This window comes from Myotis brandtii, unplaced genomic scaffold, assembly GCF_000412655.1.
Source record: "Myotis brandtii unplaced genomic scaffold, ASM41265v1 scaffold125, whole genome shotgun sequence".
NCBI classification, from domain to species: Eukaryota; Metazoa; Chordata; class Mammalia; order Chiroptera; family Vespertilionidae; genus Myotis; species Myotis brandtii.
Genome location: NW_005354385.1, coordinates 3,718,019 through 3,734,045, shown reverse-complemented (window position 1 = coordinate 3,734,045; position 16,027 = coordinate 3,718,019). Strand labels below are relative to the sequence as shown.

At 46.6% G+C, this 16,027-nt stretch overlaps 1 protein-coding gene across 1 annotated transcript in view; it reads right to left on the bottom strand.

Moving 5' to 3' along the window:
• Positions 1-16,027, bottom strand: part of KIF5C (kinesin family member 5C) — a 151,369-nt gene that overhangs the window by 50,338 nt on the left and 85,004 nt on the right. The window contains exons 11-12 of the mRNA XM_005859294.2: positions 13,509-13,657; positions 3,678-3,865 (exon numbers count right to left, since the gene is read on the bottom strand). Coding sequence (XP_005859356.1) covers positions 3,678-3,865; positions 13,509-13,657 — 337 coding nt within the window. The remainder of the gene's footprint in view (positions 1-3,677; positions 3,866-13,508; positions 13,658-16,027) is intronic.

The window sequence follows — 16,027 nt, the reverse complement described above, 5'->3', positions numbered from 1 at the left end:
AAAACTGCACTGTGCTCTCTACCTTTTCTAGAGGGGAGGGGAGATAAATTCAAGGGCCTCCTTGGCAAACCTTATTAGCAAAAGCTCAGTTTTCCATGGGATATTTCCAGCCTTCTTGGTCGTGCCTGTGCATACATTTAAACCGGATTAACTCATTGTTTGTCACAGCTAATGCTTTCTGTGGAGCGAGACAACTCTGAAATCGATGTTACAGGATCTGCATCTTCTTTTCCTTCATGTAGCACATCTTTTGGCCTTAATTCTCTCCTCAAGGAGACCCTTTTCTATTGAACTTTTTACATCGGTGTTTCTTTAATGCTTCTACAAAATACTCATGACTTTCCTCCCAAACCAGATTTCTGGCAGGAGAATTAGGCAAATTACACCAAAGTGAAACTGCTAAAAATGGTACGTCCACAACTGGGAGACTATTTTATAGGACCTTTTTTCTCTTCTACTTTATAAACTTAGAATGTTGGGTACCAGGAACAATTTTGAGTTATGTTCCTCAGCACCTAAATATTAAACAACATAAAAGACTCAGGATGTTTAACATCAGGAGTTGCCATCTTCCCCTGGGACATATAAACACCAGCTACACGTGACATAAATCACAAGAGAAGACAAATAGTGCAACAAGCGCTTTGTTCTTATCCTGTGTTCATTTCAGAGCCTGGAGACTCGGGCTTCCTCCCTGACAGGTGACAAGTGGGACGATGAAGTGATTCTTGGGGTGCAGTGAGAAGCCAAGGGCCCCTCTCCCCGTCTGGGAAGGATGAAGAACAGGGATCACATTATGAGGACATAAATCACTGTACCAGAGACTTTTCCAAAACTACAGTTACCCTTTATTAAGGCAACTGCTCTAAGGAAGGAACACAGTCTGTTGTGATCTTTAAAAAAAGTCTTAAAACTTTCAGAATAAGATGTGCTGTGTCATCTATAACTATCATACGTACATCTCGCACACCATGTTTATGCATGCTCTCGCTGATGCTATTAAGATCTCGTCCACAAGATTTTAAAGCACTTTTTAAAAAATATTCTTGTACTTGAGTTTTCTTATCCATGAAATAGGTGAGCTGTCAACAGGTCATTTATGAAGATGCCTTTGTTGCAATGGTAAACAGTGAAATAGAAGTTCAACTTATATTTTTACTTACACTTTATTCCTCCTCACATATCTCCAATAGTACAGTAGCACTGGAGAGGTGATGGGGGATGAGAGACAGTGCCAACCCCAGTCTGCTCATCTCATAACTCTGCTTTCAGCCCACCTGTGAACCATCACCCCTCTGATACCACATATGCTGTGGCTTCTCCCTTAAGCAAACAGAAAGGGAGAAGACAGAAAAGCATCTGCCATGCACTAGGAACTTTTACTCCCCATCGCTACCTTTGAAGTAACAGATGTGAGCCCCATGCTGCCGATGAGAAAAACATCTTCAGCGGGCCTGGTCACCAGCGCAGGTCTCAGGATTTTAAGTCACAGTCCAACTCTAAAGAGCAAGATTGCCATCGCACAGCACTGCCTTGGGAGAGCACCTGTTCTCAGATCCCTGAAGGGACAGCACCGAGGGACAGAGTGGGCAGCTGGGAGGAGACTGTGTAGCCTTTCTCCCACCACAGTCTACCTGGGTTCATTAGAGCCGGCATGTTCCTCACTTAAAGGGTAAGGTCAACATGGGGTGAGTCAGAAGTTGTATAATCTCATTGCAGCTCTGCCACCTATAGGTGATGCCAACTTGGGTAAATCATGGAAACAAGCTGGGCTAGTTTCTCATCTGGACCCAGATACTTTCAGTTCTACCACTCAATAATCTATGTTGGTAATTCCAACTCACGAATTCTCAAAAGTACCAAGCCACCTTCACCATCAGAAGCAGGAAGTACTTTCTAAAACCTTGAAGGCAGTCCATGGAGGTCAAACCACCAGCTATGGTGCCATCTAAGGCTGGGGCTTTGGGGCTCCGTCTTCTCCAAGATCTCTCGGCGTCACCCTGTGATGGACTGCAAATGCTAACCTTGAAATGTGTACTCTACAGGGTTTTCAAGGCACAAGCTAAAAGGAAATAATGTGACAGAAAATGTGCCAGGCCGGTCATCAGGAGGCAGACTCCAGGGCCAGCTCTGCCAGCTGCCTGCTGAATGCCCCAAGGCGTGGCATTTGCATCACTCTGAGCTGGGTTCTCATTATCCCCTTTCGAAAGCTGCATTCAAAACTCTAAACTCTTTTTCAGATCAATGAAGGCACCTCGAGCAGCAAAGGCAAATGATCCCAATTCCAACCATGGCAGGTGTCTATTCATAGAGAAAAGAGGATAGAACCAGGATACCATCCCTCATCTAAGATTATTTGGAAATTATTAAAATGAAACCAAAAATTCTAAAATGAGAAAAAAAACACTACAGTATGTTTAAACAATAGCATTTCTTTGGAGAAATCAAGAAATTGCCTATTGTAACTTATTGTTCTCATTTTTCTCCTTTTTACTTTGAGGTTTTGTGCAAAATCCCTGGGTAGAAATGGAAGGGTAGCAGTAAGTCAAGGGCCTAAAGGGCAATTAACCCAGCTCTCACCTGTGTGAAGCGCTTATTAAACTTGTCACCAGAAGGGTAGGGTGACCCCAGTTTAACACTGCCGTTATAATGCCAACTCCCAGAGTCACAAACTCAAAGCAGAACAAGCTTCCTTAAGGCAACCAGTCACATTTCCCTTGTAAAGGTGACACCAGACTCTGAGCTTTACTCAAAAGAGAGGCCTGTGAGATTAATGGCAAAGTTAGCATAACAAAGCTGTTTCATTCAAGCCAGAGGTGTCCCTGAGCACTCTGAGCTGAACTACAGAAGAAAAGATTAAATCAGACTAAAAATATCAGCAACCCTGATGAAATGAACTGAAAGGATTTCGAATATTCCAAGGGCAGCATGCCAAGATCATGTGAAACATCAATTTAATTTCCTGTGCCTCTGGGATTCCTAACCTGACCTCCACTGGGATGAATGATACACAATGTTCTCTGACATCTCTTTTCCTCTGTTCCAACTTGTGCACTGACCTGACCGTTTGCCAAACTTTTTTCCCAAAAAGTTTGCCATAAAAAAGGACATCCCTAATCAGCATGTTCAAACGACTTCATTCAAGAGGATGCCCTGAAAACAGCTCTGCCAATAACGTAGAAGCAATCAGACCACACACCACACTGTGGGCTCCATCACCATGAGCTACACGATTAAAGCACACACTTGCGGTTTGGGAGCCCCCTCCCTTGTCCCCATGGCTGGAACCACTGTGGGAGTTCCACAGAGGTGAGGAGTATGCCCAGAGAAGAAAAGGAGAGAGAATTAAACAAAGATCATGTACACTTTCACCCCTAATCCCTCTCTCATGCATGACCAGCCCCAGTCCAGTTTCTAGAAGTGAAGACTGTCTGTGTATAGAGGCCAACACTCCCCTCTTCCCATCAAATTTCCATGGAAGTTCCATTCCATGTGAGTCAAGTTCCCTAACTCTGCCCAATCAAGAGCTGGGCAAACACTGGGAAGCTAGACATAAACGTCAGTCTGCAGCCCTACCTCAGAACACAGGGCTGGAAGCGGCTTCTGGTCAGCAGTGCGGGGACCTGCCACCGTTAGCCTTTGCCCCAGAGCGAAGACTAGAGCCTCTGGCTACAGACCTTATCATCCAGTTGCCTGTAGAGACTGGAGAGCTCCTCGTCATACTTCTCCTTCTCCTCAGCAGAGATGCTGGCGACCACAGCATCGACCCCGGGAGCAATGTTGTCGATGATGGGGGTGTTATCACAGGGCTCCAGGGTCTTCTGGTCCTTAGCACTGATCTGCTCATCCTCAGGCACAGCTTCTCCTGCAAAACACAGCCCAAAGGGGTGGGGATTGAAGAAATTCGCACGCAGCCCTCCAGGGGGAGTTCCCAAACCAGTCACTCCCATGAACAAGACTAAAGGACACAATGAAGAGCTCTTATATAGAGCGATCGTTCACATTCTTTCCATTTGACAAGAAAGGTTATAATTAATTGACCAAAACTGGTTCCACCACAGAAGCTCTTAACTAACCCAACGTGCAGCAACGCCCAGAATTGTCAGCTACACTTTACTTCTGAGGAACATGCTGGGGCTTTACTAGAATCATGCGCTCTCTATTGACTGACTCAAAGGGAAACGGACCTCTGAGGCATCCTAATTACCAATTAATTAGGTTACTGTTTCATTAATGGAAACAGCCACATCAAGGAACAAATTCGCCATTGTTTAAAAGAATATTGCAGGGCCCAAATTCCCTAACTTTCAGCTCTCTGAATCCAAAGCAGGTAGCCAGGTAACCATGGACCCAGGGACCCAGGCTGGCACTGCACAATCACACATTCCACCATCAGCCACTCTCTCCTGCAGGAAGTCGGAATTAACTGGCTCTACTGGAAAGTTCAAACAGAATAATTTCCTGCAATGCCAGGTTTTCCCAGGAAAGAAAAAGCAGCCAATCTAGATTATCATGCAGAGACCTTACATACTACTTCTCAGTCTGCAGATGGTGTTGTTGGGCTTTTGAAAGAAGCATTACCAAGTCTGACCATGCAAATTGAGGAAAAAGGTGAAGTTCTCAAGCTGGCCAATGGCTATCCCCACCAAGAAAATCACCTTGCAGAGATGCGCTGCATAAAAAGGATGCTATGAAAACCATGTGGCCCAACGGAGTCTCTCAAATATCTTCTTGGAAAGCAAACCAAAACCAAACATACTTTCCCCATCACAATGTTTACCATCAACTTCACACTCAGTTTGCTACCATCAGTGAGTGTCTGCAACGTTCCAAGCCTCACTCCACTTAGCCCATAAAATGCATTTTGTGGAAATTCCCCAGGAAAACTGCTCCGCGCCAGAGAAAAGTCCTTAAAAAAAACACACTACAGAACTGAGATCCTAATCCGTAGATTCATAAACAATATGAATCATGCCTCCAGGAACCCACCTGAACACAGTATGCATGTATCTCAATATAAACAAAGACTTTGTGATGTGTAAGTTTTGCTGCTGAAGATTCCATTATCAAACTGATAATCACAAATGGCCTTCATACCAAATAAAATTAACACCAAATGATTTCACTTGTATCACAGTTCTGTTTTAAGCAGAAACTTGAAGCAAAACCTAGAATCAACTATTACTTTGTTGAATATAAAACTGAGCCAACCCTTTTTCCTCCTAAAGCTCAGCTAGACCCAAACCTTTTCCTAAAATTATTGACCTAAAAGCAAAACCAGAATATCAGAGTAGCCTTTGAACTGAACCTGAACCAGATCAATATTTCATTCAGTTTCAACCCTGGTTTAAAACATCCACCAACAACCTTAGTGTGCTGACTGAATTTCACCCAATTAAAGGACTTATATTCTCTACAGCCTGCTAAACCCCGGGCCATAAAAGCAGTACCATGTTTTAGTTCTTAAGGATTTTTTTTGCTTTAAAAAAATTGTACACACACACACACACACACACACACACACACACACACACACACACACACACACACACACACACACACACACACACACACACACACACACACACACATCATTTCTAACCACAGTGTATACACTAAAACTTGACATCCCTACCTCCCAATTTCTCCCTCTCCAGACGAAGTCACCACTAACACTTTGGTAAATGTCCTTTCTCTGCTTGGCTCATGACTGTATCTCTAATTCTTCAGTTCCAGCTTATGAAATTTGTGAACATGGCAACCTAGTGCAGTAGGAATTTGATCTTTCAGCTTAAAATGATGGTGAATTCTTAACTGTGCTAGACCTCAAACCAGTCGGATGTTGGTCATATTAACCCATAGGCCAACTCGCCCCAAGTCCAGAAGTGAGATACAAAAATATCTGGAAGAGATACATATCCCTGTGTTATTTGGTTCCAAAAAGCCATAGAGGCAGTGCTCTTATAAGGCTGGTGTGAGCTAAGGAGCTGCCCTGTGTGTGTTTCAATTCCTTGGGGCAGGCAGGAGCCAAGAATGAAACCCCACAACCTAGCACCAAGTCACCTGCTCCAACTAAAGCCACAGGTTTCACCCCGCCTCCTCCCGGAGCTGCTCCCATCTCCCACGGAGGAATCAGAACAACACCAAGTGCCAGGGGGTCCCAGGCGGGAGAGGTTCAAGCTCACCCACGCTGACACCAGGTCCCTGAAAGGGATCAGCCGACTGCATAAATGTTTCCAGCGCTTGTCGGGACACTGAGCCACATTGCTCCTTTCACAGACTAATTAATCACAGGCCCACCGCCTGCTTAACCTTCTGGCTTGCTTTTTACAAAGGAAAGGAAATGATAATGCCTCTAATACAACATTGTTCTAAAGATTAATTAAAATAGTATCTGTACAACACAAAAGGTATTATTGTTTAAAGTCCATCTCTTACCCCTCCTCTCCCTGACAAATTGTCAACTCTTTTAGGCTTTGCAGATAAATTACTATTTTTAGTTATTCTGAGATTAATGTTTCTGGGCTCTTCACAATACCTTTGTGGTTAGAGCTCATTTCCAAAATTAAAATGCAATATATCTATGCAAGCCTCTTTCAGGTTTACTTTCATTGTTATTATTAAGACACATTTGAAACCTACAGCAGACTTTCTGGATTCTCTTGACGAATTCTCTGAATCGAAGCATCAACACGTCCCCCACAAAGCTCCATCGACACAAGGAGCCCTTCTAAAGGTCAGGCAGTCGGAATTATTTTTTGCAGCAGCCGTTCGGGCCAAGGAGAACAAAGCAACACGCAGGAACAAAAGCAGCAGGCATCGGTGGAGAGCACAGCTCCTGCCAGGAGAGGACCCGGAGCTGGTGTTCCCAGCACCACTGCCCTTCAAAGGGCCGAGAAAATGACTTCCAGAAGCGTCCCTGGTAACTACACTGTCCGGCTCACAAACACGTCTGGGGATTATAAATTCCCAACTCTGTGCACGGCCTGACACTAGGCAGTCTGTCTCCATGGCAATCTCACCACCGTCATCGAGAAGATCCCCTGCACTGCAGACCGGCTCTCCCCAGAAGCCCCCGAGAGGTGATTAAGGAGTAACTGATTGTAACAGGAAGACAGCTGCGAACAAACCCCGAGAAATAAGGCCCGAAAATCTGGTGGCGGGAGAACAGAAAAGGACTACCAAATGAAGATTAGCACCTATTTTATTTTTATTCTCCTTCTTTGCATTAAAAGCAAATTTCTCTCAGTTTATCCCCTGAGGCTTCATGCCTGTCCACAGGGAAAGAGCTTGTAATATTGTAAAGCACCTGATTTTTTTGAATGAAAGCTCCCCTCCCCCTCCCCCTAGCCCTTCCCTCTTTAAAGAAGCACTCTGGCATTTCCTATTGTCAGCTGTAATTACCTCTAAGGACTAAAAAGATGTGTCTGTACATAGAGCACTGACTTGGAGCACACCTATGAGGTTTGCAGAGCATTTTAATTATAAAATGAAAACCCCCAGAGGGTACAGGTAATATTTCTACAAAAAGTAGAAATCCATCAATTGCAATAAACAAGAATAACAGACTAATTGAAAATTCCTGTTAGGGCTATTAGATAAAAACTCCAAAACAGGCTTTTTGATTTTGTGTTTATGAGAGAGAGAGAGAGAGAGAGAGAGAGAGAGAGAGAGAGAGAACACCATTAGACTGCCAGTAATTCATTAAAATTTCACACGTGAAATGGCAACGAGCTAGTTGTCCTTTTCATAGGTCGAGTCCCTGAAGCCTGTAAGGACACAGGAAGGTAACTGCAGAGACCTGCGGTGTGTGTGGGGGGGCGTTAAGACCAACAGGGCCAGTGGCAGACCTAGTGGTAGGACATTTCTAGATCAAAGAAACTTTGATATAGAAAGGAAAGGAAATCTTTAAGTTGCCAGACAGGTAAGAGCAGCTAGCCACAAGATATCATTATATAAATGTGAGGTTTTAAAAAAAATCATTCCTTTATGGGATTATTTTGCACGCAAATAGCATCCATCTTTTACCCTAGTTCCTAAAAATATTGTAAGCAGCTTAAGACATTCTCTAATCCCTTCTAGAGAAATTTTCTAATAAGCTGGTCACCCAGGACTCTGCACCCTCTTTACAGTCCTGACTTCTGATTGGCCGTACCATTCTCCTGGTGGTCAGGGTTTCTGTCAGTGTTTGCTTGTGCCCAAAAGAAGCAAGAGGCACAAGCAGACACTGTGCCTAACAGTGTGCCTACAAGCTCTTGTGCCTAACAAAGCAGACCTCTCGAGTGAAATGCTAACTTCTGAGCATCCACTGTGGTAATCAGGAACCCAGGCAGGGGACCCGCACCTTCCTCGTAGTTAATGCTAAATGTGTGCCAACCATGGGGGCTGCACAGTTTCCCAAAGCCCCAGTCAGACCCAAAGTTACAGACCTAGCTCGTTAGGGAACCAAGCCGGCTGGCCTGGCCGGTTTTAAACCTGGAGAAATCTGCTCAGGAGACTGCCAATTTTTCCATGCCCTCTCAGCCTGTGATGACATGATTTTTGCATGACGTCAGCAGATGGGGAAGTCTACATCTGCTCTGTTGTTTAATATTATATTTTATTCAAGAGATGCTGCAGTTATGCCACCTTGTCAGGTCATTTCCCGGCCCTGTGACACGTGGATTTCAGGGCCTCCTTTTCTGACGTAAGCCCATAAGGTATCATTTTTCAAACGGCAAGATTCAAAGTCGTACCTGAGGAGAGGGCCTGTGTGAAAACTAACCTGGCAGTTCTCTCAATGGGAGAGCTATAGACCCACCCAACCCTTCTGAGCATCACACGCCCAGTCCTTCAACACCCCCCTCCCCATCCTATGTGGTCTTCTTGATGGGTTGGGAAGTGGGAGCCGAAATTCACTCTGAACCCAACTACCTAAATCTATCCCCATTTCTCGGATTGTGCGAGTCCTTCCCATACATATGATCAATAAACAACAAAATCTTATTTCTGATAGCTGCCCACATTATCAATCTGTCCTTAAGCAAGTAGCTGAACAAATTTCCATGCGGCTGAAGCTGCCACCAGAGCCTCCAGATGCGAAGGAAGACTGTCACTAGGTTTCAGCCCACAAGATGTCACTAGCAGACAGTGGTGGATGTGCGTTGTTTTTCAGCCCCTCAACACCCGTTCTCATAACAGGGCCTCAACTTCCTCATGAGGAATGAGCCCCTCCAAGGCGGGCGGCCTGGGTCAGACAGCACATCAGAATGCGTCCTGCCTTCCCCAGGCAAGCACAGCACCACGCGCTCTATCTCCTTCTCTCTTGGGCCCCCGGGTCTGAATACAGAATGCACGGAGGAGATGACATTCCCGGGGATTCACCCGCATGCACCCCTTTATGAACCTGTCGATTTTCCCCCGTTGCCTGTGTCTCAGCAGCAGCCCCAGCTTCACTGTGTGAGGCTGGTTCCTCGGCTGTTGTTTGGTTCTGGGGTCACCCAGAGCCTTCTAATGCATTGTCTTTCTGTGTAAACCACCAGGGTCAATTCCTGTGGCTTGCAACCCCAGGACCCTCACTGGCACAGTGGGGAATGACACCAGGAGAGTGGGTGGCTTTGCCCCTTCCTTCTTTATAAAAACAAGGTGTGGCCTCTCCTTAAGCCACTATGCACATGCCCTGAACCATCTGCCTTGAAGGCAATGGCAGAAATGACTCGTATATACATTTGCAATTGCAGGCCATATTCGGAGAATCCATGTTCTCCTCTGCCCAGAGGAGCAACTGACTGCCAGGCTTGCATTCTGAAGTGGCCCATTCAGCTATGAGGGGTTGAAGGGGGTAAAGGCTGGGGGTGGAAAGGACAGCCTATAGGCAGTAACAGGATAGTATTTCTCAACCTGAGTGACTTTGCACAGCACAGTGCCATTACTGCTAACTTATTTCCTCCCTTCACTTATTTCCATTATCTGCCTGGACCCGGTTTGCTGTTGGGGCATCAGAGTATTTTACCTTTCCTGCTCCTTTGTGTTCCTACCTCACTCTACAGAAAAAAGCACACACACGCACACTCTTTTCTGCTACACTCCATCTCTCTTGCTTTCCCATAGGTGGAGGACAGCAGGGCAGCCACACTTTTAAATTATAAACACACCACACAAGGAAAGAAATCTCCTCTCCAGGGAAGGGCGAGTGCTACTGACAATGCTCTCATAACTTGTTCAGACCATAATGCGTAATGTCAGTATCGGGAATCGATGAGGTGAGCCTGGTGGCTGCTCCCACAAGTTTAGAACCAATGTGTGTGTGAAATTTCAAAAGAATGTTGGAACTATCGTATCACTTTGGTTTTAGTGGAAAGCACTCCACTTTCAAAATCCCAGTTCCCTAGTTGATACAAACCAGCCATGCCCTCATGATGACGAGGCGTTAGAGCCGGTGCCCGGGACACCGTGGAGTCCCTTCCTTTCTGGCATGGTCCATCCAGCTGCTCAAACACGAACCTCGAGGAGAGTGCAGGCTGCACCACAGTGGGAAGAGGATGAACTTAGGAGTCAAGCTCCTCTGCTCAGATCCCAGCTCTCCCAGGGACAGAGTCACCTCGGGCGAGTCTTTCAACCTGTCAAAACCACAAGGGCCACCTGAGGATTACACCCCAGCCTAGGACTGTAACAACAAGCCTGGGGGTTTGCTGTATGTGTGATGTAGTTAATCCTTGAGCTAGCCCTTCCCTCACAGCTGGACAAGGGATTACTCCACCAGCCTGAAAGTTATATTATTAGAGCTGGTTGTCTACATTCAAGAACTTTTGCTTCCAGAAAAATCGCTGTTAAAATGCTGTGTGAGCTCTGACGGACAAGAGAGCTCTGCAGAGCTCCCTTCCCCCAGCACAGCCACTCAGGGATTCCATGGTAACAGGAGGCGGGAGTCTCGCAAGACTACCTCCCGCTGCTCTTCTTCCCTCTCCTCTCCCTAGTCCACAGGGGACCTTCAGTTACTTCCTAGAGATGGATGACACTCCAATTTCTCCCTCTAGTTCAGGCAGCTCCTCTCAGACCTGACTTCTCACTTGATATTTTAACCTGGCATGTTCCACAGGCACCCGCAGTCCCCTACTCCTCTCCCTGGTCTACAGCCTGGTTCTCTGGTGCTTCCTATCTCAGTGCACGGTTCCGCCCTCCACCAAACTCAGCAAGCCAGAGACTTGGCATGCTCTTTACACAGCCCACTCTTCGCCAAGCTGTGTGATTTCACCTCCCAAATACCTCTCTCTTTCCAATGCCCTGTCTCTCCATTCAGCTATTGAAATCTCCCCCCTGGATGACCACCCTGGTTCCAGACCCTCCTCCCACCCTCTCCAGTCCATTCTCCAACACACTCAATGGATCTTCAAAAGGCTAATCTTCTTAATATCCTTGAATGGCTTCTCACTGTTTCCAAGATAATGACCAACATCCTGAACAAGAGCTGCCCCGCCCTGCACAGGACAGGCCTGCCTACCCCTCCTGCCCAGCTCAAGCCAGTGCTCCCACCTTAGCTCTCCACACTGGCCTTCCTGCCCCAACCCTCAGGGACACTGTAACCGTGGCTGCCTCCACTTTCACCCCAACTTCCACCTTGCACCCCCTTGCACCTGGCTTACTGCTCATTCTCTCTTATATCTGATTCCCTATGTTGCTTATTGGGGGACACCTTCACTGACTTCTCAGTCAAGGTTAGGGCCTCCTGCTGTGATAACTTTTAGCACCTTAGACTTTCCCTTTTGGCATGGACTACCAACCACCACAGGTTTACTGATTCTGGCTGGAATCTACCTCCCCCTTCAGACTATAAGCTGGTGAAGGCAGAGACCGATGACTACTCAACTTTAATCTCCAGCACTGCATTATGTTTACTTGACATACATTTATAAAAGTCCACCATGTGCCAGAAATCAGTCATACATTCATTTCCCCAAATTATGGAACTTAAGGGCCATACCTAGGATCTCACCCTACAGAGCATGGACAACAGTAAATTTCTGAGTGGACCCGCAAGGTAGTGGAACAAACAGTTAAACTGATGCCACATGCAAAGTCCAAGAGCAGGGGGAGAGCGGGCAAGGCATGAGGCGGGTCAGGTAAGCAGGGCAGCGGGCAGACCCAGAGGACAGGCTGACTGAGGGGTGGGAAACTGAAAGGTGAGAGCTTGGCAAGGGACAGGAAAGAACAGAAAAAGGTTAGTTGCCCGCTCCACAGTATTTCCAAGGCCAGTCCCCCTCCCTGTACCAAAGGCTTGATGAAGTCCCAGTCGCCCAACAGAGAACTGACCCAAGAGCATCCCAGAAATAGAACCAAATTTAATGTGGCCGCTCCCTGCTCTGCCAGGCATCCCTCCCACCCTCCTGCTCCTGCCAAATCACAAGGAAGCATCCACCAGCCCAGGTGCTGAATTATTCAATTATTCTAGCAGCTTTCAAAACACGTGTGCAGCTAGGAAATCTCCCAAAAAGAAAAGAATCATGTTATTTAGGCTACTGGGTCATTTCTTGAACCGCTCTTGAATCCTGCTTTGCTTTTCAATTGAACAGAAGCTCAATGACACCCCACCCTCCCTAGCAAAAAGCAGTGGCATATAATCGCAAGACGATCTGCCGCTGACTTTGCAGTGACAAACAGACAGGTCACCTCGAGAACCTGCACGACAGCCCCCGCTCTGAGTCACCCACACTGAGGTCTGCCGCAGCACCGAACACACATGGAACACAGCAGCAAAAATCCAACTATCCACTATCCCCACACACACCAACCTGCCTTACTGCAGTTAAAAAAAATAATAAACTTCTACCTTTGAACTTCCATCATGATGCTAAAATTTCAGAAAGTAATCTGTCTGCAGTTAGATCTGAAAACCCCTCTTCAACGCCTCACCCACAACCCACCCACCCACTGCACGTCAGCTGCCTGAGATATTTTCTTCCAGCAGAACAAACCAAAGAGAATGTTTTGAGGAAAAAGAAAAACGAGTCACGAAACAAGCCTTTAAGACTCCATTTTAGCGCCAAGCTTTCAGGAGCCTTCTATTTGTGGCTCTGAAGAGGCAGAGCATGAAAATGAAATGGGGGAAAAGGACAAAGAAAAAAAGCAAATATTTACCAGAGGCGACTTTAACCTCAAATCAATTATAGAACTGGCATAGGCGAGAACGACAGTTGTCATTAATGAAAGCGATCTGAGCCACAAAGTCTCAGGAGCTTCCCCCTGACCCTCAGACCCGGCTTCCAGAGGGTGAACTACAATAACAGACAAAGGGGCATCTCATTGGAAACAGATTAAGGCAACCTTGCAAACAGTCACTTGCCCACCCTAAGAACGCACATCAGCCAAGTGACAGGGTGGGCTGGGAACGAGAAAACACCTGCCGGTCACTCAGGTTGCTGTAAGACAGGACAAGCCCCCCCCCCACATCGCTCTCTCCCAAGTGCCCCGGATGCCAAGGCCGTGGAAAAAGCAGCACACCCTGTGCCTCGCTCCTCCGCTCCACGCCTCACCGTTTCTCCACCTGTTTAGCTCCACCTCCAGATGCTGGATAACATTCTTCAAAGTCTTGTTTTTCTCTTTCTCTTTCTCATATTTCTTCTTCCACTCCTCAGCGGTCAGCTCCAGGTTCACAGAGACCGTGTTCTTGATGGTCTTAGCCCTGGGTTAGAGACATAAGGGGAAGGCTAAGCAGAGCCATCAGCATTAGCTAAGTCATATATTCCTTTCACGGCAAAAGACTGGGACTGGGGAGCAGGAGGGACCTGCGGCTTTTACCTACCACCCTCTTACCTGGCTGTATTGATGGCGCTGCTTACTCCTCAGGCTCCAAACGCACCTTTTCCTTTTCCTCATTACCTCCTGTCAGTCTCTAAACCCAATGGATTTTTATGGAATTGTCTCTCGGGGTCACCTTTCTCTAGTCCCTGTCTCCATCTTGATCTGTGTTCTCAGCCCTGACTTATGGTTAAAGCCTTTTTCAAATAGTCACTATTCTCCTTTAAACACCTTCATACCACTGCCAGATTCCTCTTCCTAAGTAGAGCTTCCTTCCAATTCAATTAACATGTATGAAACATGGCACATACCAAGACAAATGAGACCAGGCCTTTCGCCTCTTAGAGCTTGCACTTTCTCTTACCAATAATATACAGACCAAAATAACACTAACTGTTTCTCTTCCTCACACTACCTGGAGTCACCCCTGATGTGCTGAACACGTCACACTCACCTCCCTGGCCAGGCGGGTCACTAACCGAGCATGGCTGGCCAGGTGAAACCACGGCTCCCTGCAGGGCACATGCCCCCATCACAGCCAATTTTGCCACAGAGGAATGGAGGGCCACTATTCCCAGGTCATCCTATTTTTCAAAAGTCAGAAATCGAGATTTTTATTTGTGTCTCTCAGTTTGTAACTATTTTTCAAAATAATGTGCGAGACTAACAAACATATCTAAAAGCCACCAATTTGCCTAGGAGGTCTCTACTATAGAGACCTCCTAGGACATATGGCTGGGGTCAGGGTGGAGGGAAGCCACAGTGGATGTTTGGGCAATAACTCAAGGGAGCAACTGGGGAGAGCAAAGGCAATGGCAGCACTAGCCTATACTAAAAAATACACAAACAAACAAACACGACAACTAGCTACATGTAGACTGAACACATAAGGCCGGCCAGTGTGGCTCAGTGGTTGCGTGTTGACCCATAAACCAGGAGATCGTGGTTGGCATCCCAATCAGGGCACATACCCAGGTTGCTGGCTCAATCCCCAGTAAGGGGTATGCAGGAGGCAGCTGACCGGTGATTCTCTCTCATCATTGATATTTCTCTCCCTCTCTCTCTTCCTCTTGAAATCAATACTACATAATAAAAGTGTAATATGCAAATCGACTGAATGGCCGAACAGCGGAACGACCATCTGGACAACCATCCGGGACCATGCCATGACACCCACTGGCACCAGGACAGCCAAGGCGGGTGCGATGCAATTGGGCAGGGGCCAGCCGTTGCCCCATGATCGCCCGCAGATGGAGGCCCAGGCCACCAACCAGCAGGCTGCAGTGGGTGGGCGGAGCCTCCCTCTGCGAGGGAAGCCTGGGTCCTGGGTGCCAGAGGGAAGCCGGTGCCGGCAGCCAGGGGAAGGAAGGCCTACCCTTGCACAAATTTCATGCATCAGGCCTCTAGTACAAAAATAAATAAAAAATAAATGAACACATAAGCAGACATGTCTAATCAAAAGGTAAATTGTCCATGCAGACAATTACTCACTTTTTAAGGAGGTAAAAACTTCATTTCAAAGTATGTGATATCCTGTTTTATTTGCTATTGCCTTTTTCATTTTAATCTCCCACTAGTTCTTGTACTGTCATACTTGCTAGCACGAGCTGATGTGATTCAGGTTAATTACTGTTGTCATCAAATGACATTTTGGACAGGATTTCTATTTCCATGAAGGAAATTTAGCAGTGCTCACCAGCGCTACCGATGTCATCCCAAAGATTAATTCCTAAAGCGACAACTAAATAACCCAACTGTCAAAAGAGGAGTTAAGCAATTTCAATGAAAGACTCCACTTAAGAATTAGTGTAATTCTCTCTCGCATTCACTGTAGCTTGAGGCTGTGGTCCCCAGTCATGATTCAACTGATTTTTCAAACGGCAGCTGTTGTATTACTATTAAGTCTGTGCCCGGCCACACTCTCACCCGCCTTCTAACACCCCCAGGCGGTGCCGTGGATGTTCCTCAGACACAGCACACACACCGCAGCATCCATTAGCCATTATCCACTTAGTGAGTCAGAAGGTGAAAAGTAACCTGTGGCTGAAAATGCTTGTGGACATTGAAGGGTGCGCTGTGAGGCTACTAATCTCACTTTTTAAATCGCAAAGAGTCTCTTGAGGATTTCTAATGACCCTAGAACGAGAGGAGGAGAGCCTCGCAGCTACACTCAGACAGGTCCAGCCGAAGGGCATGTCTGTGAGCAGACCCAGCAGGGCTATCCCTGGTGTCACCGGTCTTCCTTTTCAAAGTT